Source organism: Brienomyrus brachyistius, unplaced genomic scaffold, assembly GCF_023856365.1.
Source record: "Brienomyrus brachyistius isolate T26 unplaced genomic scaffold, BBRACH_0.4 scaffold90, whole genome shotgun sequence".
NCBI classification, from domain to species: Eukaryota; Metazoa; Chordata; class Actinopteri; order Osteoglossiformes; family Mormyridae; genus Brienomyrus; species Brienomyrus brachyistius.
The window spans coordinates 425256-452694 of record NW_026042365.1 but is presented as its reverse complement, the minus strand read 5'-3'; the positions used below and the strand labels follow the sequence as shown (position 1 = coordinate 452694).

The 27439-nt window shown below is 43.2% G+C and overlaps 1 protein-coding gene across 3 annotated transcripts in view; it reads left to right on the top strand.

Moving 5' to 3' along the window:
- The first annotated feature begins 1217 nt into the window (after positions 1-1217).
- LOC125727174 (NACHT, LRR and PYD domains-containing protein 3-like) overlaps positions 1218-27439 on the top strand; it is a 46042-nt gene continuing 19820 nt past the window's right edge. For 2 of the 3 annotated variants that reach the window (XM_049003885.1, XM_049003884.1), the window contains exons 1-6: positions 1218-1938; positions 5844-5945; positions 6479-6592; positions 17661-17724; positions 17908-18136; positions 18757-20467. In XM_049003885.1, coding sequence (XP_048859842.1) covers positions 5884-5945; positions 6479-6592; positions 17661-17724; positions 17908-18136; positions 18757-20467 — 2180 coding nt within the window. In that variant the 5' untranslated portion in view covers positions 1218-1938; positions 5844-5883. Of the gene's footprint in view, positions 1939-5843; positions 5946-6478; positions 6593-13576; positions 14189-17660; positions 17725-17907; positions 18137-18756; positions 20468-27439 lie in introns of those variants that run through there. The other variant, XM_049003886.1, reaches the window with a different exon arrangement.

Genomic DNA, 27439 nt, shown 5'->3' with positions numbered 1-27439 from the left:
GCAGTACCGCTTTTTACACGCACGATCATCCTTAATCTGTGTTATAAGGCCACTTAAAAAAAATTGGTTCTCGTCCTTTTTTTTTGGAGGGGGTGGGTCTGGGGGGGGGGGGATTTATTATTATTATTATTATTATTTATTTATTTTTTTTTACAAATTTTGATTGACTGTTTGGACTTTCAAATATGTAAGAAAATACATATTTGAAAATACATACCGAAGAGAGCAGACCTACTTAGTACGCCTCCTCAGTTCTTCCAGTTTGTTGCGTTTCAAATATATTAAATGTAAGAAAATACAAGAATGTAAATTCCTTGATCCATGTGTATCTCATAAATGCCTTCCCAACTATTGATTTGGATACTTTATGCTGATGTTTCATTCGTGAATATAAAAATGATACTATTTGAAACCAATATTCTGTTTGTCATTCCCATTCTAAATGAACAACCAAGATTTTAAAATATATATCTAGAAAGAAAGTGTATTAGAACATGTTAAAACATGAGGAATTTACAAAATACAGGAACCTGAATGGTTGAACAAGGAAATGCAACTCTACAAACAAGTACTTAAGAACATGTACCACATCACTTCCCCAGATTTAAATCTTTGCACCAGCCCATCTCAGGTAGAGACAAATTTAGGTTCATGAAACCATTCCAAGACTAGGATTACACAATGTGGATCAATCGTCGATGTGGAATGCGCGGGAAATTCAAATTTCGTCATTCTTGGGCATTTTCCATGCGATTTTTACGAAATTAAAAAAATTCTGGTCAGAGGCATTTCGGCGGGTCGGGAGGGAACGAGAACCATTTTTTTAAGTGGCCTAACCGAATTACGGTTATTGTTACTAATAGATGTGGACCCCTTGTTAGTTTCCCATATGATAAATATTGTGTTCAATGTTATTATTTTGCACTGTTATTTGCATTGTTCATATCTTGTGATGAACATCTCTTGTGTTCATCTCTAGTGCAATGTACTGCGTGGCTGATGGGTTTAAGGCAGGGACAACTGTGGTGCGATTCAGGCAGGCAGGGTAACAGGAGCGGAGCACACACAGGCACTTTGGCCAGCTCGCGGGAGGGTCCACTGAGTGGAGTGCAAAGAGCGCATGCGTCATGCAGAGCACTCGACAAGGATCGCCGCATACAGTCCTGTTTAACAAGCGGGTTTTTGTGCTTGTGTTTCAGGTGAGCGAAACTGTTCAAAAGAAGGGGCAAAGTCAAACTTACTGTGTGATACTCACGTAACTGTTTTAGGATAAATGTAAATCGATCAGAACAGTTACGAATGAGTAATACAGAAATATTAATGAATATCAGTAAGGGAAAACCTGTAGCTACTCAGACCATACAGTTGTACGAGCTCGCCCGAACATTATCAGTGTGCGTATTGAGGAAAGTAAATTGTGGGATTATTGATTGTTTATATGTATAAGAACGAATGTGTTTATCTGTGTGTTAAGTTGTTTCGAAGCGAATGTAAATCGACATAAATGTTTAAAAGTAATTGTATGTGTAAAAATGGAATGAGCGCGAGTGGAGTGCAAAGAACGCATGCGTCATGCAGAACACTCGACAAGGATCGCCGCATACAGTCCTGTTTAACAAGCGGGTTTTTGTGCTTGTGTTTCAGTGTTTTTCCGGTGAAGTAAAAATCATCACATCATTGAAAAAGAACCCCATGCATGCCTGGAATTTATTCACCTTGTCCAATTGTGCAACATAGACACATAGATAATATCCCCCCAAAACCCTACGAAGTGCCGCTGAGTCCGTGTCCATTTTTTGCATGAGACGGAGCTGATCATTTCCTGCCTGTAAACGAAAGTGAAATTAAGTGTCGGGATTTTAAAGGCAGAGTCGCCATTTTATCAAGAAACATTTTATCAAGATTCTGGAATAATGTAAAGATATTCTATGTTTCAAGGTAAGATTAAATTAATAATAATAAAATTGATATGTTTAACACGGCCTACATATACAGCGGAATTTAAAAATTTCAATATAATTGAACATTAAATAAACGTCCGTACAGCACAGTAGGTTACTGTACGTGTATCAGAAGAGTTTTCAAATTAACATCAATAATATTTAATTACTTACGCTCAGCCATGAGTTGGCCTAATATGCTGTGCTGCGTAATTATGGACCGGGACGTAGGCTGTAATATTTTGAAGCTATATTAAGTTTTTCTTTTATTAAGTGTTGGGGATTAATGCCAGTGTGCCGAAACATCCGGGTTAAACTCAATGTTTAACATTTTATTAAATCAAAGGTTTTACTACGGATCTGTTCTGTGTTGTCCAATCTGAAATGTGCTGATCTTAATTGTAGTCATACTTTGCAGTCGTATTTAAACTCTTTAATGCAAATAGTACGCAAGTCTGATTTTAATAATCGGTAAAGAATAAGTCAAACGCAACCCACAGCGCAGCTGAATGACAGAAGGTGGTGTCACTTACTCCGCCAAACCGTGAGTAGTGGAGCCGACCAATCACAACAAATCATTAACAGTAATAAGATAGAAAGAGATCTCTCAATGGAGGAAATTGATGATTTTATATCGTCCAAGGTGTTTAGAGATTTTTCAATACCATCGATACGAGCCAAAATCCGGTCAGCACAGAATCGGCACCGCCCACGATAGAATGGGAGTCATCGTCTGCCTGACCAGCGGATACTTGTCGAGCTGATTAATTAATTTTTTTTCTTGTCAGTGTGAGAACGAGTTAAGGAAAAAATGGGAAAATCTTTGTGACTTCGACATGGTTAAAGTATATTCGGAACTATTGTAATAGCGATTTGGATTTGTCATACTTTTAGGTCCCTTGGAAATCAGTCTCAGAATCAGAATCGGGTTTATTGGCCAAGTATGTGAGCGAACACATACAAGGAATTAGATTCCGGTCGATGGTCTCAAGCACAACAGTGTAAAACCAACAACAATCTACAATATGAATATGTATTATGGATTTATATTTATACATATAAAGGTAAATGTAAAAAAATGTATAAAAGTGTTATTTGTATGTATATGTTTATACTGTTTATAAATGTAAATATATTTATGGATACTGTATATATATATATACATGTGTACATATATACATATATATATACACACACACACACATATACACAAAGTGTGTAAATGAACAATACGATATAGTAAGCAACGTAAATTTTATATACAGAAAAGATTACAGAAATATATATCACAGACTGTACATAAAGCGCAGTTGCAGTGCTGTAGGTGTTTAGCAGTGTGACAGATCAGCTGTTTAGGAGGGAGATGGCGAGGGGAGAGAAGCTGTTCCTGTGTCGGGTGTCCTGGTCTGCAGGCTTCTATATCGTCTGCCAGAGGGCAGCAGCTCAGAAAGTCTGTGTCCAGGGTGTGTGGGATCTGTGATGATTTTCCTGCCATTTTCCTGGATATTGAGAGAGACAGGTCCTGGATGGAGGGCAGGGGGGCACCAATGATCTTTCTGCTGTCCGTACGGTCCGCTGCAGTCTCTTCCTGTCCTGTTTGGTGGCTGCTCCATACCAGACTGTGATGGAGGGCAGGGGGCACCGATGATCTTTCTGCTGTCCGTACGGTCCGCTGCAATCTCTTCCTGTCCTGTTTGGTGGCTGCTCCATACCAGACTGTGATGGAGGGCAGGGGGCGCCGATGATCTTTTCTGCTGTCTGTACGGTCCGCTGCAGTCTCTTCCTGTCCTGTTTGGTGGCTGCTCCATACCAGACTGTGATGGAGGGCAGGGGGGCACCGATGATCTTTCTGCTGTCCGTACGGTCCGCTGCAGTCTCTTCCTGTCCTGTTTGGTGGCTGCTCCATACCAGACTGTGATGGAGGAGCAGAGGACAGACTCAGTGACTGCAGTGTAGAACTGGATCAGCAGCTCCTGTGGAAGACTGTACTTCCTCAGTTGTCTCAGGAAGTACATCCTCTGCTGGGCCTTTTTGAGGATGGAGGAGATGTTGGTCTCCCACTTCAGGTCCTGGGAGATGGTGGTAACCAGGAACTTGAAGAACTCCACAGTAGACACTGGGCTGTCTGATATGGTGAGGGGGAGCAGTGATGACGGACGTCTCCTGAAGTCCACTGTCATCTCTACAGTCTTGTGCGTGTTCAGCTCCAGGTTGTGCTGACTGCACCAGAGTACCAGCCGCTCAACTTCCTGCCGGTATGCAGACTCATCACCATCCTGAATGAGTCCAATGATGGTGTCGTCTGCAAACTCCAGGAGTTTTACAGCTGAGTTCCTGGAGGTGCAGTCATTGGTGTAGAGGGAAAAGCGCAGTGGGGAGAGGACACATCCTTCAGGGGCACCAATACTGAGGGACCGTGTTTCAGAAGTGACCCCCCCAGCCTTACTTGCTGCTTCCTGTCTGTCAGGAAGCTGGTGATCCACTGGCAGGTAGCTGGTGACACGTTGAGCTGGGAGAGTTTGGAGGAGAGGAGATTAGGCACAATGGTGTTGAAAGCCGAACTAAAGTCCACAAACAGGATCCTGGCATAAGTTCCTGGACCGTTGAGATGTTGCAGGATATAATGCCGCCCCATATTCACTGCATCATCCAGCGACCTGTTTGCCCGGTAGGCAAACTGCAGGGGATCCAGCTGGTGTCCTGTAATGTCCTTCAGATGGGCTAAAACCAGGCGTTCAAAGGATTCCATGACCACAGACGTCAAGGCGACAGGTCTGTAGTCATTCAGTCCTGTGATGGTGGGTTTCTTGGGGACCGGGATAATGGTGGAGCGTTTGAAGCAGGAGGGAACTTCACACAGCTCCAGGGATCTATTGAAGATGCGGGTGAAGATGGGAGCCAGCTGATCAGCACAGGTTCTGAGGCAGGAGGGGGAGACACCGTCTGGTCTGGGGGCTTCTTGGATTTCTGTTTCTGGAACAGCCGGCTCACATCCGCTTTGTGTATTCTGAGTTCCGGGGTGGGGGGGAGCGTAGGGGGGTGATATGTGTGATGGAGGTCGTGGTTTTTGTACTGTACTGTGTAGATGTAGTTTGTTTAAGTACATCTGCCCTCCCCTGGTCTGCTGGAATATCACTGCTGTATACATGCACCCACTGCAGTCACCGATCCGCCTGTCGATCTCCCGCTCCATCCTTCCCTCACTCATGAAGAAGACCTTGAGATACTTAAACTCCTCCACTTGGGGAAAGACCCCCTCCCTGACCCGGAGAGAACACTCCACCCTTTTCCGGCTGAGGACCATGGTCTCGGATTTGGAGGTGCTGATTCTCATCTCAGCCGCCTCACACTCGGCTGCGAACTGCTCCAGTGAGAGCCGAAGGTCACGGTCTGATGAGCCCAACAGAACCACATCATCTGCAAAAAGCAGAGACCCAATCCTGAGGTCACCAAACTGGACGCCCTCAATGCCCCGGCTGTGCCTAGAAATTCCATCCATAAAAGTCTAGTGACCCGCGTCCAGGGGAAGGAGAACGTGAATCCATGTTTTTACTCATCATAAGGGGTCAAATGAGCCGCAGTTCGTCTGGTTCCTCACCCAGGACCTGTTTGCCTTGGGTGACCCTACCAATGGCATAAAGCCCCGGGCAGCTTAGCTCCTGGGATCACTGGAACACGCAAACCCCTCCACCACGATAAGGTGTCATCTCCAGGAGAGGATGTTTATACATGTATTTATAAAAAATGTGGCAGTGAAATTTTGCACTAAACCTCTTTACTATGTGTAATTCTACACATGGAACATAACAGAATGGAGACACAATTCATCAGTTTGATGTAAAAATGCTGAGTCCTAGATATTGTGTATTTATCTATATATCTACTTACCCTTCATGTTCACAGAGGCCCCAGCAGGAATCATCTGGTCTGGATCAGCATAGAAATGGATGGATCTGCTTCTGAAATGTGCCCCCCTGTGGGGTGTAACAGAAAGAGCGCTGAGAGGTAACAGTGTTACAGCCCACTAGCATGCATGTCTCTCTGGGTCTATAGTCAGGCCATAACATAAAAGTAAACTGGGCTCCTAGCCAGGGCTGGTCAGTGGGCAGCACTTTAATATGTGTAGCTTAATAAAAAGACCTCGCCATCTTCTGTCTTCACCGTCTTCTTCCACAATTCTTCAGCCAGTTCTTTTATACTAGAGACGAGCAACAGACCATCCCTCCTATACAAAATGGCCACATAACAAAACTAAACAAACAAACAAAAACATATATAAACAGGTAAAAAGGAACATCAGTCAAGTCTAGTTGTGGAGGTTTTTAACAGTGATACTAAAAGTTTCATATAATATCTAAATTTTAGATGAGACAATTTCCTTAAACGCTGACAGTAAATAAGTCTGTTTACATCAAGAGCTACACAGCATATCAAAGTACATGAAGGCAGAGCAGAAGGCTAAACAGCAGTGTGATGTCGTCCCCATTGTATGAATTATATTTATACCATGAGGGTTTGTTTCCTCTCGCTGCCCACAGTGTCCTGATGAAGAGAGCAGACTCCCCTGTACCCAGCTGTGTTTCCCTGAAGAGTGACTGGTCAATGGACCCCCCACTCAACTTCAGAGAGGAACCTTTTCCTACAGATCAAAGGTAAATGTACATTTAAACAAACACTGTTAATGACATTCAGACTCTCAGTCAAATGGCACAGAGACACATACAAGCTATGAGGAAATAACATATTTATAATGGATGCACCAATTTGTACCTTTAACACATTCCATCACCTTGAGAATTTAAACAAAAGTTTTGTCTGTATTCTATATAAATAACATCTGAGGTAAATGGATGAGGATTACTGTAAAACCTGACTTTCTGCGAGCCGGAATTGGAAGTTATTTAATCGCAAAGTGGATTTTAAATTTCAGTCCTCAGCACAGAGCTGGAAAAAACTGGTTTGCCTGTTACCCCCCTGCATGTCCATTAAAGAATGACTCGACAATAGATTGTCGTCTCATGAGATGGATGTTTCTGTTTTGATAACAAATAATTTCACTCTCATGAATGCATTAGATCATACTCAGACTAAGGCTTCAGTTTAACATGTTTAATAAAACTGTGTGGCTTAAACAATAAACTACTATCATCAGACAAAAAAAAGTGAAAGACTATTGGTTTCTTTGCCAAAGGTGACGTTTAAATACTTGCTGATTCAGATCATAATTAATGTGACACTGTAGTGGTTCTCATCCCCTGAGTATAAAATAAGATGATTTGTTGATCCAAGAGGGGAAATTCTCTTGTGTTCAGCAGCAAAGTGTTATGTTATTTATATGATTAAAAACAGAGAGCAGCTTTTACCACATTAAAAATGGGACGTTAAGGCTGGCTGTGGGGGCTGCACATCGACAGCAGGCATTGTGGTGTCTAACGGCAGCAGGCAGGAAAGATCCCCAGTAGCGCTTCTTAGCTCACGGTGGGGGAATGAGCCGGTCGCTGAAGGTGCTCCAAGATAGCGCCCCCTGGAGCCTCGGCTGGGTTATGAACTGGGCCAGTGGGACCAGTTCCCTGGGGCCTCAGGACATTAGAAGCTGTGAGTCGCAACATTTATAGAGTAAGCCATGAAATGCGCCCCCCTGTGGGGTGTAAGAGAAAGAGTCCTGAGAGGTAACAGTGTTACAGCCCACTAGCATGCATGTCTCTCTGGGTCTATAGTCAGACCATAGGGCACTTGGGACACGCCAGCCACCTGGGGCACTTGGCAGACGCCACTTGGCACACGCCAGCCGCCTGGGGCATTTGGTACACGCCAGCCGCCTGGGGCATTTGGTACACGCCAGCCGCCTGGGGCACTTGGTACACGCCAGCCGCCTGGGGCACTTGGCACACGCCGACTGCCTGGGGCATTTGGTACACGCCAGCCGCCTGGGGCACTTGGTACACGCCAGCCGCCTGGGGCATTTGGTACACGCCAGCCGCCTGGGGCATTTGGTACACGCCAGCCGCCTGGGGCACTTGGTACACGCCAGCCGCCTGGGGCACTTGGCACACGCCGACTGCCTGGGGCATTTGGTACACGCCAGCCGCCTGGGACACTTGGCACATGCCAGCTGCCTGGGGCACTTCGCACGGTTTTTAGAAAGTCTTGCTGGATGTGTTGTCATAGCAGCACATCCAAATCCTCAAACCTGCACGGAGCCGGTTTGTTCTGCGTAAACTAGGATTAGCTCACAGACTTAATCAGTGTCCGTGCATGGAAATGGGTTCAGTCATGGCCTCGCCATTCATATACGTAAAATCAACAAACACATACATACACACACAAACTCATACATACAAACATATATATATATATATATATATATATGAATGAAATGTTGTGTTTGTACTTCACTTTAACTTGTTCCCATGTCCTGCATGATTGTGCGTGTATTTTATCTGTAATTATGACAATAAAATAATAATGAAACACTGGAAACGTAATACTACATTCAAGTGATAAATACAATAACTAAAAATGACATTTAATTTGTCGGACACTTTTTGCCAGCCATCTTTTCTGGTTTGGATTGCTTTTGATGTGTTTCCTTTAGTAGATACTAAATCTTTGAATCCATCATACTCCTCTGTAGCATTCCCCTCGGATTGATGGCCGAAAGACTTGACTGATGGTTCACGATTTATTTAAAATAAATTAATTACCAAAAAAAAAACGCTTCGCTTAGCTTAACAATGTTCTGGTAACCAAAAAAAATGGAAGTCCCTCAAAAAAAGGGGTCCCACTAAATAAAACTACATAAGCATAAATGAATGTATACAAATGAATACAGAATACAAACGTATATTAAAAAATATGCAATACGCAACTCAATAAGTTTTGTAACATTAATTAGTCTCATGTCAAACCTTGGGGTTATTTACACTCCCACCAAAATTACATGTGTTCCAAACACTAATTAATTTTCAAATCTGTATCATTTGGAAAATAAAGCATAAACATCAGTGAAATGTACTTAAGTAGCTTCTCATAACAAGACTAACCTCTGCACTGGACGTTCTAGCACTGACAGCTTACCAAGGCGTTCCCCTTTCTCGCTAAGTCTCTTATCTCCTATACATATTTTACCCTTTCTTACCAGTCCATCTTCATCAGTGACAGTCTCTAAAATCCGTCCCAGTTTCCATTCACATCTGGGTAACAAGTCATCCACAAGCATCACTGTATCTCCCGCTTGTACATTTCTCTTCGGTGTGTGCCAACGCTGTCTTGCAATAATAATGTGGAGATACTCCCTTTCCAGCGACTCCAAAATTGTTCCGGCAGATACTGTACTCTGCACCATCTCCTTTGTCCATAATCGTCCTCCCTAACACACTTCCCTGGTGGAGGTAGAGCCATGTTGGACTTCATTGTAAGTAGATGATTGGCTGTGAGTGGTTCCATACTATCAGGGTTGCACAGGTTGTCCACAGTAAGTGGGAGACTGTTGACTATAGCCATGACTTCATAAAACAACGTTCGCAGAGAAGTATCATTGAGTCTGCAAGAGGCCAATGATAATGTGGAGTTCAACACACTCCTTATGGTCCTTGTCTGGCACTCCCACACACCTCCGACGTGACAGGAGTGAGGTGCGTTGAAAACAAAATCACAATGGTTTTCGGATAGAAAGGTGGTGAGTCCGGGAGTGTCAAGTTCTTGTAAAGCTTTGTTCAATTCGTTCTTTGCCCCCACAAAGTTGGTGCCTTGATCACATTAGATTTGTCGAACAGCACCACGAACTGCAATGAAACATCTCAGACCATTTATAAAGGCATCAGTGGACACATCCTCTAACATTTCACTATGGATCGCTCGTGAGCAGAAGCAAGTGAAAAGCAAACCATATCTTTTATGCTGCTTTCATCCCTCTTTAGTGGTAAAGGGACCAAACAGTCCATGCCACACTATGAGGAAGGTCACTCATCCTTTGACCTTCTGGAGGTCTTCTGAGTCTCTGGCAAGTGACACACTGCCGGATAAAAGATGCAACTGCTCTGCTTATTCCAGGAGTCCAATAGCCATTGGATCTGATTTCATTGATGGTAAAGCCCTCGCCTTGATGTTTTACTCTTTCATGATAATGACTAATTATCAGCTTAGTCAGATGATGGTTTTTTGATAAGATCACTGGGTGTCTGAGTAAGTTGGAGAAGGATGATCGACTGAGCCTTCCTCCCCCCCTGATTCTGCCATCTGCATCTAAAAAGGCATCTACTGTAGGTGCTGCACCTTGGGATGATCTGGCAGCCGACCTCCCTTCTTCAGTAACTTTATTTCTTGTTTGTACACCTGCTTTTGGAGGTGTTTGACCATGACACGCCCTGCACTTTCCAATGCACTTACATTAGCGGGGCCATTTATTTTTCCTTTAACTCCTCGCAAAAGGCATGAAATGGCCTTAGTAGCCTGCAACCATGATGAGAACTCGGACAAGCGGTCAGCAGCACTACACCCCTGTATGCAGTGTTCCAGTTCTTCTCACCTCTGGATCACCTATGAGAGGTTCCAATACTACATCTGTTATTATCGGTGTTTCCTGTTTCCAGAGGAACACAGAAGCACTAAACCAATTTGAGGAAAACAACTCATTTATGGTTTTCCCTCTAGAGGCAGTGTCTAATGGATTCTCTTCTGTTGAGACATAAAGCCATTGTTGAGGATTTGTACTGTGGCGAATTGTCTGAACCCTATTGGCTACAAACGTGTGAAAGAGTCATGCATCATTATTTATATTGCCCAGAACTACTTTTGAGTAGTTTGGAGTCTGCCACATTCGAATAGCTAAGCTCTTCTCTAAGCATATTGCTGACTGTAACCGAGACTACTGCCGCTGATAATGCTAGCCTTGGTATGGTGGCCGCCTTTGTGGGAGCTACATATGAATTTGGCAAAGTCTTGGAAAGATGGGAATTCGCCACCTTCCATGAGGGCTACCGTAACCCGACGATTCCAGCGCAATGCTACCCAGTCAGGTAGCTTCTGAATTAATGTTTGATTTTCCTCACAGTCACTCAGTATGTCTAGGCCCTTTACATGAGGCATAGCTTGCAAACAGGCATTTAAAAAAATCTGAAAATGTTCGTAGAACCTTCAGCATCTTTGGACCGTATTTGTGGCCATTTTGAGAGCCTCTCCAGAAATGCCCTTTGGATGATGAATGGCTGACCGTGTGGCTGACCTTGTGGCTGACCGTATCACTGACCGTATGGCTGACCGTATCACTGACCGTATCACTGACCGTGTGGCTGACCGTATGGCTGACCGTATCGCTGACCGTATGGCTGACCGTATCACTGACCGTATGGCTGACCGTGTGGCTGACCTTATCGCTGACCGTATGGCTGACCGTATCGCTGACCATATGGCTGACCATATCGCTGACCGTATTACTGACCGTATGGCTGACCGTATCGCTGACCATATGGCTGACCGTATGGCTGACCGTATCACTGACCGTATGGCTGACCGTATCACTGACCGTATGGCTGACTGTATGGCTGACCATATGGCTGACCGTATGGCTGACCGTATCACTGACCATATGGCTGACCGTATCGCTGACCGTATGGCTGACCGTATCACTGACCGTATGGCTGACCGTATGGCTGACCGTATCACTGACCGTATGGCTGACCGTATCGCTGACCGTATGGCTGACCGTATCACTGACCATATGGCTGACCGTATCGCTGACCGTATCGCTGACCGTATGGCTGACCATATCACTGACCGTATGGCTGACCGTATGGCTGACCGTATCACTGACCGTATCGCTGACCAAGCTTATTCCAAGCATCTTTTTATGCCTCATCATCACTTCCGTAGAATGTGCCCTCAAGACATTTATGAACATTTATTACGACCACTGATATATTTCTTAAGGTAATACAGCTTATCTGCTGAAGAGATACCTGTACTCTGAATGAGTACATAAAGGATGCCTTCCATTCAATAAAATGAATTGGATCCCCGTTAAACACAGCAGGCTCTGGCATTGGGAGCCTGTTAACGGCTTTGCTGTTCTGAATAGCTTGAGCCAGGTAAGACACATCAGTGAGGGATGGTGTTGTGACATCATGTGAAGGTTAACGTCTATTATAGGTGCTTTGTGTGTTGCAGTCAAACTTAAAGGTCTGGCCATCCATTTCATGTTTAATTTCTCTGTCATAGGCTTGTAATCTGGCACGAGCAACCTCTATATGCCTTTCAGCATGCAGATTTTCTAATTCAGATCTCTGGCCTTCTAATTCTTTTCTGTGTTGCTCCTCTAGTATTCTTATCTTTTCTTGTTGCTTTCTTTCTGCTTGGGCTATTTTATACTCTGCCTCCTTTGCTGCAAGCTCTGCAGCTGCTTCTGCCCTTATCGCAGATATACTAGAGTACTCTGAGTGGTGACTGGCGACTGACTGGGAGGCAGCGCCATATACTGAGTGAGCATAGTCAGACACTGACAGTTGATGCAGACGACGACCTTCAAGATCGGCCTCAAAATCTCCATCTACTGCAGTCAACCTTTCGTACACAATTTTAATTATGTCATTAGTTACAGCTTCACATGCGTGAATCTTGATAATTCATTAGTCGGTGTGATACATTCCCTTATTTCTCCATAAACTTTCATAAGATCATTCTTTTCCCTTTCAAGGATATCTGCTATATTGGCCAGATTAGTTTCTGATATGTTTTCTTTTAATTCTTCCCTTGATTTACGTAACAGAATTTTCCAATGTTTATATAAGCTAAGCAACTTTTTTTTCTTTTTTACACAATTCCTCCCTTTGCTAAGCATGCATTTTCTCCATTATAACCTTTGGACGTTCAGAATGCCGAGGCAATTCCTCAGCTTCCCTTTTTTTACACGTAAATTCAGCCATTATTTTCTCTTTACTTTTAATTCTTTTTATTAATTCCAGTCTTGCAGTACCTTCTACTTCCTTTTCGAGTAATAAGCTTTTACATTCCTGGATTTCCTTCCCTATATTTTGTATTTGTTCTTGAATATTTTCCATATTAATATGATTTTATTCCTTACCGAATTCTCTGACCATCACGCCGTCCGCATCTCACTGCTCCTTAAGCAGTCACCCCGTGAAATCCGTCAGCAGCGCACTGTGGCGGGCGAAGGTAAAGCTCTTACTGCAGCATTCCCCTCCGGATTTATGGCCGAAAGACATGACTGATGTATTTAAAATAAATTAATTACCAAAAAAAAACGTAGCCAACGTAAGAGCTTGTGCCTTTACCAGGGGGGGGGGGTGGGGCTTAAACCATTTACAAAATATCATAAAGCAAAAGACAAACACGTTCTCCGCTTAGCTTAGCTTAACGATGTTCTGGTAACCGAAAAAAACGGAAGTCCCTCAAAAAAAGGGGTCCCACTAAATAAAACTACATAAGTATAAATGAATGCATACAAATGAATACAGAATACAAACGTATATAAAAAAATATGCAATACGCACCTCGATATGTTTTGTAACATTAATTAGTCTTGTGTCAAACCTTGGGGTTATTTACATCCTCTAATAAAAGGTCCTGCTCGGATTGCATGAAAAATTGCGGCCTGTTTTTTGATGTTTTGCAGAACCCAATGAGAGACTTGCCGATGAAGGTGTCTATTCTCGATGTATATGGGTTTTTCAAGCAGCGCAGGCGCGCAGAATCATCTCGGACGAATGGATCCAGCGAGACTAATCTACTACACAGCGTTTGAAAAACTGACTTATCCCAGATGAGTCTCACTGGCATTAACTCATCCAGGATGAGGCATCTGATCTCGGATGATTTAAGCGACGTACGGAAAATACCCCATGGGCCTCAAGGGGGTATTTCATGAAAGTAGCTAAATAAAGCCAGACTTTCCCGAAAAAGTCAGACTCAAACTAGCTCCATCTCTAAATGTAGCCTCATGTCGTTCCACTAACGCAGTTCAGCTTTAATTAATCAAAGCTCATACAAGACAGACTTGCATAGTCTCACTTAGTGCATATACCCGAGATATTTAAGAAACTGAATGAATGGATGAACCAATTCAGTTGGAAAGTGTGTAAAACGAGAGCGGTGTTTCTTTCCGCTGCAGAACAAATGCTGCTGATGGAGCTGTATGAAAAATACAACGATGTAGTCGCTAAAAAAGGCAATACTGTGGCCATAAACACAGCCAGGGAGTTGGCTTGGCAATGAATTGCAGACAGACTAAATGTGTAAGTTATGTAAATGTTACAAGTGTCCAGTACAGTGGCATGGTGGTACAGTGGTTTATCCTGTCGCCTTACTCCGCGAAAGTTCCTGGCTCGATCCCCATAGTCAACGGGGAACCTTCTGGGTTGAGTTCATGTGTCATTCTTACTTGATAATGTTATTCTGCATTTTTTAATCTCCATAAAATACTTTCAGTCGCATAAGTGTGAAATGTTGTGTACAAATAACCGTATATTGTCTTTGCTATTTTACTAATAAACTTTCAAATCAGACAGTGACTAAACAAAATATAAAAATATCTTCCTGTTCATATTATTTTAACATTTTTTTTCAGTTTGAGTTATTGCATTTCATGTTTGACCTTTCTAACATGGGTACGCTTTTACTTGAATTATTTTGGAATTAATTGGAATGTTGAGTTTTGGAATGTGATTTTTTTAATAGGCTTTATTATATTTGTTACACAACATTAGTAGTGAGATCGCGGAATTTCGCCCGACGGTACAATGTTTTGGGAATCTGGTCCTACACGTTGGACATTCTTTGAGACAACGCTTAACTAAGCAGTCAGTTAACCTGGTCTGGATCAACCTTGTTCACTCACCTACTATAAGTTGCCATGGTAGCTCAGCAGGGATTAATTTAAGACACGTTGATGGAAAGGAATTCCCACTTAAATGAGCCAGACTTGTCGAAATAAGTCAGATTTTCCCTTAATCCTGCTTCGTGTGACACCCCCCAGAAGGCTTGGCCCACAGCGTTATGGCCAGGGAGAGTGACCCAGAGTGTTCCGGCTTAGGCTGTGCTGACGTTCACTACCATCCGGTCCGATTAAGCAGATGGAGGGGGCTGCATGAGTCGGAACTCCTAAAGCACGTAGCCCCACCAGGCCCTGTCAGCTCTCAAGCTGCCTGCCCTGCATGCACAGCTGGGCCAGTTAAGGTTTGAGGCAGCATCACCAGCACTTGAGTTCATGGACAGCTGGGTGGTGTAAGCTGAGAGGCCTGCCTCCACTCATACTGCTCGCTCCCCTTCCCACCCACTCTCACGCTTCCCCCTGTCCCCGGTCAGCACATCCCCATCACATCCTAATGGGATAAGAACGTTCTGAAGGTTTGAGGCAGCATCACCAGCACTTGAGTTCATGGACAGCTGTGTGTATGTTTTCCCTCACTGCTGCTGGCTGACAGACAAACGATGATCCCTGAAGCGGTTAGTATTCTGTAATACAGTAGGGCATTGTAAAGGGAGTGGCGCACGCTGATGACATCATTCACATTATGTCCACTGGGATGGAGAACAGATGCAGGATGATGATGTTTAATTTTTCATCATAATTAGGCAACAATATCGCCGCAGCTAGTGGGGATTCACTGTTTGCTGGTTGCATAGGAAGAAGTGTGCTCACTCTGGGGGGGGGGGGGGGGGGGGTGGTAACCCTGTAGGTGCTGAAGGACAGATTCGGCCCAGTAGCCCTGTAGGTGCTGAATTTAACCAACAAGCTATTTAACCAGTTTCTTGACTGAGGATTGTGAATCAAATGCTGGTATTTAGCTCTGCTAATCAAGTGAATCACTCTAAATGTCACTGGGCACAAAGGGCTGCATAGAAAACTGTCCTTCCTGCCTGCTGTGTCTCTGTGTGCTGGAGCCTGATGTCACTGGTTCTCTTCTGCTGTCATGAGAGAATCAGGAAGCCGCCCCAGTGAATAAAGCTTAACATGGCAGATACATCTTTCCAAACTACAACCCCAATTCCAAAAATGGTGGGACGTTCTGCAAATTGTAAATAAAAACATAATGCAGTGATATGGAAATCTGATGAACCTGTATTTTATTCATAACAGAACAGAAAACACATCAAATGTTCAAACTGAGAAAATGCATCATCGTAAGGAAAAATTTTGAATGTCGCAGCAGCAACACATCTCACAAAAGTTGGGACAAGGCCATGTTTACCACTGTGTGGCATCTCCTCTTCTTTTAACAACAGTCTGTAAATGTCTGAGGACTGAGGAGATCAGTTGTCTGAGTTTTGGGAGAGGAATGTTGTCTCATTCTTGTCTGATACAGGATTCTAGTTGCTCAACTGTCCTAGATCTTCTGTGTCATATTTTTAATTTTATGATGCACCAAATGTTCTCAATGGCTGGAAGATCTGGACCGCTGGCAGGCCAGTTCAGTACCCGGACCCTTCTTCTACGAATCCATCATGTTGTAATTGATGCAGTGTGTGGTTTGGCATTGTCATGTGGGAAAATGCAAGGTCTTCACTGAAAGAGACGTCGTCTGGATGGGAGCATCTGTTGCTCTAGGACCTGGATATACCTTTCAGCATTGATGGTGCCTTTCCAGATATGCAGGCTGCCCCTGCCATATGTACTAATGCACCCCCACACCATCAGAGATGCTGGCTGCCCCTGCCATATGTACTAATGCACCCCCACACCATCAGAGATGCTGGCTTTTGAACTGAGTGCTGATAACACGCTGGGTGGTCCTTCTCCTCTTTAGTCCGGATGACATGGTGTCCCTGGTTTCCAAAAAGAATTTAAAATTTAGATTCGACTGACCACAGAACAGTTTTCCACTCAGCCGCAGTCCATTTTAAATGAGCTTTGGCCCAGAGACGACGTCGTGATTCTGGATCATCTTCATATACGGCTTCTTCTTTGGATGATAGAGTTTTAACTGGCATCTGTGCATGGCAGCGCGAATTGTGTTCACTGACAATGTTTGTGGGAAATATTCCTGAGCCTATTTAGTGATTCCATTACAGAATCATGCCTGTTTGTGATGCAGTGCTGCCTAAGGGCCAAAATATCACAGGCATCTAGTCTGGTTTTTCACAGAGATTTCTCCAGATTCTCAGAATCATTTGATTGCATTATGTGCTGTAGATGATGAAATATTCAACCTCTTTGCAGTTTTATACTGAGGAACTTCTTTCTGAAATTGCTCCACTATTTGTCAGTGCAGTATTAGGGATATTGTGACCCTCTGCCCATCTTTACTTCAGAGAGACACTGCAACTCTAAGATGCTCTTTTTATACCCAGTCATGTTACTCACCTGTTGCCAATTGACCTAATTATTTGCAAATTGTTCCTCCAGCTGTTGGGTTTTTGTACCACAAACTTTTCCAGCCTCCTATTGCCTCCATCCCAACTTTTTTGAGATGTGTTGCTGTCATGAAATTCAAAATGAGCCAATATTTTTCATGAAATAGCAAAATGTCTCAGTTTAAACATCTGATATGTTTTCTATGCTTTGTTGTGAATATAATACGGGTTTATGAGATTTCCATATCATTGCATTCTGTTTTTATTTACAATTTGCACAATGTCCAACTTTTTGGAATTGGTGTTGTAATATACCACAATGTTATTCTTTATCTGCAGTAACAGCAATTTTAATGGGGAACTTTTCAGTCTTTCTGTTACATTTGTGTCTTTATGTTTCTGCCTAATTCACAGAGACCAAATGGAAGATTGCAGTTCAGATCTACATGATAAATCGGGTTTATCATCCATATTGAAGGTTTGTATTTATTGCTGATATATATTTTCTTGGCTGTTATGTTAATTAGCTTATATTTTATACAGCTGTACAATAAGAAATTCATCATCTTAAAGAAAATATGTTTTAATCTATGATTCACAAGTGAAACTCTGAAAAGGTTTGGTGTAAGTAGCAATAATTAACTCTGACTGTTTATTTTAGTCACTAGAGGAAAAAGCCATGAAGTTCCTAAAGGAGGAACTGAAGACATTTGTGAGGTACCTAGATCAGAATTACCCAGAATGCTCTGAGCCTCAGCTGGAGGAGGACAATGACCTGGACAGTGATGGTCAGATGCAGAAGACCAGTGTTAGAGAGGTAGCTCTGAAGATAACACTGTACATCCTGAGGACCATGAAGCAAGATGATCTTGCTGACCTGCTGGACAAGAGTAAGAACTTTATAACATTATGTACATGTACAATATTGTCTAAAAGTCTTAGGCAGCCAAAGAAAAGGATGTTTAAATGGTCTTCATGTTGGTGTAGAACTACTATAATATGTATGTCAAAGTGTGTTTGCCATTTCAGAACCTCTCCCAACATCAGCCTAATATTTCATGCAGTATATCCATGTATTTTTTTACTTGACCACTAACACAGCTTATGTGGCTGATCAATATCTCCTTGAGTTTTAAATTAATTTAATTAATTCATGAAGTGAGCTGGTGGTGAAATTTAACAAATACATGGACTGGCTGTGGTGCCCCTGAGGAGAGGTTTGGGAAATGAAAAGGGGTTTTGTGTTTTTTTTTGGTTCTGAGCAGATATACACTTACTACCCAGATAAATGGCTTTAAACATTTCCTTTGGCTGCCTAAGGCTTATTCACGGTCCTGTATGCGGTGTTCCAGTAAAATACGCATGATAAAACTTTCAGTTTCACATTCACAGTCACAGGGAAATATCTGGATATGTATGTTTGAAGAAGTGTGTTTTTGGAAAATATTCTTCCTCATACTGGTCAGGATCATGGTGAGAATTAGTGCATTTTCCTCTCATTTCTTTTCAGGACAGCTCATGCTACAGGAAATCAAAGCTAAACTTAAGAAGCAATTTGAGTGTGTATTTGAAGGGAAAGCTAAGGAAGGACAGCCAACACTTCTCAGTGAGATTTACACAGAACTCTACATAACTGAAGGTGGGACTGGAGCAGTGAATGATGAACATGAAGTGAGACAGATTGAAACAGCATCCAAGAAAAGGCGAACAGAAGATACTACAGTCAAGTGCAATGATATATTTAAACCCTTATGTGGGCGTGAGACACCTATCAGAACTGTACTCACTAAAGGGGTGGCAGGTATCGGGAAAACAGTCTCTGTGCAGAAATTTATTCTCGACTGGGCAGAAGGAAAAGCAAACCAGGATGTTCACTTCATATTTGCTCTTCCTTTCCGGGACCTGAATTTGATTAAGAGTGAATACAGTCTGATTGAACTGCTTCACCACTTTGTCCCAGAACTGAAATCATTTCAATCCACTGACCTGTTTAGCTCCAAAGTCTTGTTCATCTTTGATGGTCTGGATGAGTGTCGCCTTCCTCTGGATTTTCAGAACAATGAGAGCTGGTTTGATGTAACAAAGAAAATGTCACTGGATGTGCTGTTGACTAACCTCATTAAGGGGAATCTGCTCCCATCCGCTCTCCTCTGGATAACCTCCCGGCCAGCAGCAGCCAATCAGATACCTGCTAAGTGTGTCCACCAGGTGACAGAGATACGAGGGTTCAGTGATGCCCAGAAGGATGAGTATTTCAGGAGGAGATTTAATGATGAGAGCCTGGCCAGCAGGATTATCACACATGTGAAATCATCAAGGAGCCTCTTCATCATGTGCCACATACCTGTGTTCTGCTGGATTTCAGCCACTGTGCTTAAGAGGCTTTTTAGTGAGATTGACAGGGGAGAAATTCCAAGGACTCTGACTGAAATGTACACTCACTTCCTGATCTTTCAGACAAGTTTAAAAAATGACAAGTATATGAAAAACCAAGAAACTAAGCCTAAAGAATACAGCAAGGAATTCCTTTTAAAACTTGGTAAACTGGCTTTTGACAACCTGGAGAAAGGAAATCTTATATTTTATGAGCAAGATCTGTCAGAGAATGGCATTGATGTCACTGAAACTTCAGTTTACTCTGGAGTGTGCACAGAAGTCTTTAAAGAGGAGTATGGGTTGTACCAGGAGAAGGTGTACTGCTTTGTGCATCTGAGCATCCAGGAGTATCTCGCTGCTTTATATGTGTTTCTGTCAAACTCATCAGCTGACCTGCTGAAGACTGCAGTGAATCAGGCATTAGAGAGCAAGAATGGACACTTGGACCTCTACCTCCGCTTCCTCCTGGGCCTCTCAACAGACTCCAGTAAGACTCTGTTACAAAGGCTACTGGGGCCGACAAGAATCAGCTCACATACCATTATGGAAACAGTCCAATACATCAAGGAGAAAATACAGGAGAATTTATCTCCAGAAAGGATCATCAACCTGTTCCACTGTCTGACTGAGCTGGGTGACAATTCTCTAGTAGAGGAAGTACAAAGATACCTGAATTCAGGAAACATTTCAGTAGATGGCCTCTCACCTGCACAATACTCAGCTCTGGCCTTTGTGATGCTGATGTCAGATGAGGAGCTGGATGTGTTTGATCTGAAGAAATACATCAGACGAGATAAAGAGCACTGCAGGCTGCTGCCTGTGGTCAAGAACTCCAGGACGGCTCTGTAAGTGACGTGGGGATGGGAAATCATGTCTGGTCTGGCAGTAATGCATGAATATTGTTTGAAATGTGTAATATATATTATATATTTCTCCTCATGGATTAACTGGGTTTTATTTTGATAATCACAGCTATAGCTGTTTGTACAGCAGTAGCTAATCTTGACCACAGACTTTATAATGACTGAAGGTAGTGATGTCACTTTTTGTTTGTTACTACGTTTCCATTCCCATCCAGTTTGCCTCCTGATCACAGCACAGCATCCTAACCTGCTATAGAAACAGTGAGGGCTCTTTATCCACAGGGTGTATCAGTGGTATGTGAGTGTTATTGTCAGCAGGCGTGTTCATGTGATGGAGCCCAGAGCTGGGAGCTTCCGTATGACTGCTGTCTCTGGCTGCTCACTGGCGCCCTCTGCTGGCCTCAGCTGCACCTGGCTGAGGATGTGATGGCACATCTAGTCCGGCAGAGATAGATAAACATTGTTAAAAATATTAAATTAATAATATATAGGGGCGGCATGGTGGTGCAGTGGTTAGCACTGTCGCCTCATACCTCTGGGACCTGGGTTCGAGTCTCCGCCTGGGTTACATGTGTGTGGAGTTTGCATGTTCTCCCCATGTTGTCGTGGGGTTTCCTCCGGGTACTCCGGTTTCCCCCCACAGTCCAAAAACATGCTGAGGCTAATTGGAGTTGCTGAATTGCCCATAGGTGTGCATGTGTGAGTGAATGGTGTGTGAGTGTGCCCTGCGATGGGCTGGCCCCCCATCCTGGGTTGTTCCCTGCCTCGTGCCCATTGATTCCGGGATAGGCTCCGGACCCCCCGCGACCCAATAGGATAAGCGGTTTGGAAAATGGATGGATGGATGGATATATATATATATATATATATATATATATATATATATATATATATATATATATATATATATAAAAAATTTATTTCCCCTCTTTTAACAACAAGGTTCCTTTTTAATCTGGTTTATATTAACTGAAGGTAGTGATGTAGTAAAAACAAAAAAGACAAGATTTCCACGACCATCCTTTGTGTAACAAATAACTAAAGATACAGCATCATACAGAATGGTCCAGTTTTCATTAATAGTGGGAAAACCACTCATATTCGTTTCAGTTCTGGATGCTGTAGGAAGCATTTCTGTAAATACTGGGTGTGGTGCGTGACTCTTTGGGCTCGGACTCTGTGTCCATGAGCGGAAGGTTGCTGGTTCAGATCTCATTTTGAGTCCCCCCCCCCACCAAACACTGAATGCAATTTCAGTTCAGTACAGTTTTATTTGTATAGTGTGTTTTCACAACATTACATCATCTCAAAGCACTTTACAGCATCCCTGCCCAAAGCCCCCAGTGAGCAAGTCAGAGATGACAGTGGCAAGGAAAAGCTCCCTAGAAAGAAGAATCCTTGGGAGGGACCAGACTGAAAGGGGGGGCCCGTCCTCCAGGGGGCAGCAGTGGAAGCCCTAACCCTAACCAGACTCAAAGGGGGAGCCCGTCCTCCAGGGGGCAGCAGAGGAAGTCAAATGATCAAGATGGCAAAGTCCTAATTCACATTATCCCAATCTTAACATTTCAGTCACAAAGTGGGGGGCAGGGAGGTGATGACAGCAAGTGCTGGAGCTGCTTCAGATGGGGGGGTGAACAGTAGTACGGCAGCAGGGTAAACAGGGACGATGTCACAGGCAGAAGGGTGAGCAGGCCGGAAGGACATCACAGGTAGTGGAGACGTCGCAGGCAGCAGGGTAGACAGGATATCTTGAAAATGTGGGGTCTCCAGGCAGCACAGCCCAGGGGGAGTAGGGGAAATAAAATGTGCAGTTAGCCAAAGTAGGGGAGACTAGAGGCAGTGCAAACAGTTAGGAGAGTGCAGTATGTAAGCTCCGGCAGATATGGCTATGGCAGCATAAGTAGGAGGGAGAGGCAGGTGGGAACGCAGGCATGGGGAGTCCCTGAATGTCAGCACTCCAATTCCACAAGGGGGTGTGAAGCTAAAGTGACAGACTGACAGTTCAGTTTATCCAAAGCCAATGGCACCGATCCCCACCCAGCTCTACACCTCACACTATAGGTCTGACTGGGAGTGAGCAGTTAGCTAGAGCTAGAACTAGAGTCCCTATAAGCTAAACTAAACAGGAGTGTTTTTAGTCTAGACTTGAATATTGAGAGTCAGCCTGAATCCCACACATCCGCTGGAAGACTATTCCACAGCTGAAGAGCTCTATAAGAGAAAGCTCTGCAGCCTGCCGTAGCTCTTTCTACCCTGGGTACTAACAGATATCCTGCTCCTTGAGATGGAAGAAAGCAGGGTTGTATAAGGCCAGCAGGTTACTAAGGTATTCTGGTGCAAGGCTATTCAGTGTTTTATAAGTCAATAGCAGTATTTTGTAGTTAATCCGAGACTTAACTGGAAGCCAGTGAAGGGAGCATAGAACAGGGCTAACATAATCACATTTATTAGTGTTTGTAAGAACTCTGGCTGCTGCATTTTGTACCAGCTGAAGTTTATGTGAGGATCCAGATGGGCACCCAGAAAGGAAGGCATTACAGTATCCAGCCTGGAAGTTATAAAGGTGTTAGTGTTTCCGCTTCATGACAGGAGAGCATCTTCCGAAGCTTGGCGAGGTTCCGTACATGATAGAACACAGCTTTGGTGATGCTTTTTATATGAGCATCGAAACATAGATCTGAATCAACCAGAACACCAAGATCTCTGACCACTGTGTCAGGTTGGGTAGGAAGACCACCAAGGTTGAGGTTGTCAGACTTATTTTGAGTCGCCTTCGGACCAGTTAACAGTACTTCTGTTTTTCTGTGTTTAACATAAAGAAATTATTTGCCATCCAGCACCGGATATCTAGTCGACAGTCTTCTAAACGAGAGCTGTGATGCATCATCCGGCGTAACAGATATATATAACTGTGTATCATCAGCAAAACAATGAAACCCAACACCATGATTTCTGATAATGTGACCAATATATACAGTGTACAGAAGCGGCCCATCACTGATCCCTGTGGGACACCATTGTAGGAATATTTAGCTCAGGTAAATGTTAATATCTCCACCAATATGTTTTGAAATTAATTACATTTTAATCTATTATTTAATTATGTTTATTAACTAATTGTTATGCTGAATGGTTGGTTGTTCCAAACTCAATTGCAAATCCCCGTGAGTCGGTTAATGTGAGAATCACATGGGATTCACTAGTTACCAGTATCGCTTAGAAACCTGGGTTAGAAGGCTCGTCCAGCGAGCTGCATCACCAGGTAATGTAAATGATCGGTAGCGAAGCTCCCATCATGGCCGTTGAGAGAGAGTCTCGCAATATTTCAGGCGAGTTTGAGGTTTCAGAGCTTAGTAGCCAGATCACATAGAGGCAGGACTATTGTGAGCACTCAATGAATGGAGGCTGAAGTGGTGTAAAAGACATGCATTTATTCCTAACTAACACTACAACTAACATAAGACAGACATTACGCTTAACACAAACAACAAACACAAAATAACGGAATAGAACCAAACAGAATGTAACATGAAAATGCAGTGACCAGATTTAAAATGGGTTACCTTAAATGGGAAATACTGTTCTGCAAAGCAAGCACAGTTTGTGGAAACACGACCCTAAAGTCATAAAGCAGGCTAACAGAACCGCTTAGGTAGTTAGAATGAAAGGAAGCTGGTTTACTTGTTGGCAGAGTGGAGGGGGTCTTGGCAGTAGGTCGCAGAGGTGATGAGCTGAGGGAATGGTAGCACCCAAGGAGGCGCGGCGTCTGGAGCGGTTGTTGGAGTGGAGCCCCTTGGGTTCTCTCTCCTTGTGAAGCTTTAAGGTGAAAGGCTCTGTCTTGGTTGCAGTTCTCTGTTGGGTAGCAGGCCTTCACCGGCAGGCTTCAGGAGGGCTTCTCATGGGCTGCTCTTCTCCCGGGGCTTCTCTTCTCCTCCCTCTGCGGGGCTGATGTTCTCCTCTGCTCCTCTCTCTTCTTCCACCTGCTCTATTCTGAGGTGTCATGTTTTATGGTCTAAATTCATGAATAGGGATGACCAGGAATTCGACACCTGAAGCAATGGCTGATCATCTAGTTGGCGGGCTTTCGGAGGGGTGTCTGTGGTAGTCATGGTAACCACTGACAGATCTGGAGTCAGGAGTGATTTTCCATCAGTTTGACACCAAACATGCCATACCAGCCTGGCTGTTCACACCTCATACCATCTGTATTAATTAATTAACAATTTATGATATTATGCATGTTAATAAATCACATCCATATACATCAACAGAGGTTGCTACTTTGGATCATTTGTACAGACATTACATGACATATTCACATTTAAATAGCACATCTTACCCTTAGATAGGCGTGGCCGTTAGATTGTGGAAATACCAATTTAAATTGCACATCTGGGAACTACATATTTTGGTTGGTGTGGCTTATGGAGCATTCAATTATCTCTCGGAACTCGGAAATTCCGAGTTGAGTGATATCACATCCGACAATCTCCCAAGTTATGACAATACTTATATTTTAGCAGTTTTGGAGTAAGATTATTATTTCAGAGAGACAAACAAAGAAGAAACACGAATTAGTCAAACCACATTAAAAGCTTAATAAAGTATTTCAGTACATTCATAGCGATATTCTTTTTTCGAGAGGCAAACAAACTACAAACCACCATGTTGAAATTACATCACAGGGGCAACTCGGACAAGAAAATTCTGTCCGACATCAACATCATAAAGGAGGTGTGTTTGCGACGGAAAGTGACATTTTTTGCTGATGTTTCGTGACGTTTTCATCCGAGTTCTGAGTTGGAGAGAAATAATCGAATTATCCCAATGACCTGCTCTCCAGAATTGATAATATGGACATTAATTCAGTCTTTTAATGCAGAATAGTAGAGGACAAAGAAGTGCTAACGGACCACAAAGATCAGATAAGGGCCACAGAGGAATGTGGAAAAGGGGGGGTTGTTAAACAAAGAAATAAGGAACCTCTGATAGTTAGGAGCCACACTAAGATACCTGGTTACATTATTTAATTCTCAAGATTCCTCTGGGATAATCATGAGAGCATGTATGCAGGGGTAGCTAAATACTAAGATTGTCTAAGGACACACAAACATAACCTGTCTGGGTATCGAGACTAGTAGTCATGAGTAAATCAATATATAGGGAATACAAAGGCCGAACTTAAAAGTAAGGCAGGATGTAGCAGGGGGGGGGGGGTTGCGTGTCAAGTTGAGGGTCCCTTGAGGTCCACTCTGCTGTCCGTAGGTCCCTAAATCTTTGAGCTATAAAAGATGGAATGCTGCCCTCCATTATTATCTGTGTGTATCTGTGTGTGTGTGTGTGTGTATCTGTGTGTGTGTGTGGGGTCACTGACCCCCCTTTTGTACCCAGGCCAGCGAGTACCTCTCATAGTAGACTAGGCCTTATCTCAGGCAGCCTGGAATCTCAGCCCTGTCGTATGTGTGTGTGTGTGATACTACACCATATTTGACTTTAGTGATCTTGGAAGATTCATTGTTCACGTTGACAAACTGATGATGATCAGTTAAATAGGAGCCAAACCAAGAGAGGGCTGCCTCCTTAATGCCAACCACAGATTCCAGCCGGTCCAAGAGGATATTATGGTCCACAGTATCGAATGCTGCAGTTAAGTCTAGTAATACCAACACAGACATACAGCCACTGTCAGAAGCCATAAGCAAATCATTCTTTGACTGAAGCTGTTTCTGTGCTGTGGTTTGGTGTAAAGCAAGACTGATATAATTCATTAGCATTATTTTTCTGTAGGAAAGAAGACAGCTGGCGAGCAACAGCTTTTCCAGGATCTTTGAAATGAGCGGAAGATTTGAGATTGATTTATAATTTCCTAAATCACTAGGTTCAAGATTTTCAAGGTTTCTTTAGAACAGGTCTAATAACAGGTAGTTTAAAAGGTTTTGGATCATATCCAAGCTTAAGAGACGAGTCTAACACATTTAACAGGGTGGTGCTAATCTGTGGTCGAATCTCCTTCAGGAATTTTGTAGGAATTGGGTCTACGAGGCTAGTAGAGGATTTGCAGGAGGAAACTAAGCTCAAAAGTTCTGATTGTTTTATAAGAAGGAAAGATTCAAAAGTGTCATTATCAGTACGCATAGGACTAGCAGGAGGCTGGCAGCTGTATGTAGCTACAGACGTGCACTGGATGGTCTGTCTAATCTTTATTTTACCATTACCAATGTAATAAAGTCATCACTCATAAAAGCTTGTGAGACTTATGAGTTTAATGTTGAAGAATTCTTTGTTAACCTAGACAGAGATTCAAATAGGAATTTAGGATTATTTTTGTTCTCTTCAATGAGTCTGGAGAGGTACACAGACCTCGCAGTCTGTACTTAGAGAGGCTCCTTCCAGGTAGATCTGAAAACTTCTAGTTTAGTTGAGCCCCATTTGTGCTCTAGCTTGCGTGAAGCCTGTTTACGTTACGCGTATGATCAGAGCACCAGGGGGCAGGTTTCTTATCTCTATGCTTTATCTTCTTAAGTGGAGCTACAAGATCTAGGTGCTGTGAAGCATTTTCTCCATTTGCACAGTTACCCATTCAAGTTCATTTTCACATGGGGCTTCAGATGTAAGGCTGAAGGACTGTGGAAGTCGGTTGAGAAACGCCGTTGTAGTTAATGAGGCAATGGAACGTCTGATACTGTACTTTGGACCTGGAGCCGAAGGGAGGCTATACTGTATATCAAACGTTAACAAGTAATGATATGAAAGTAGAGGATTCTGAGGTATAATAGATATATGTTCCACCAGGACACCATGGCTAAGAATCAAATCCAGGGTGTGGTTACAGGCATGAGTAGCCCGACTACATTCTGACAAACACCTACAGAGTCTAGCATAGCAGAAAACGTTGTTGTTAAAGGATCACTGTTGTTCTCCATGTGAATATTAATTTCATGGCTTTGTCAGTAG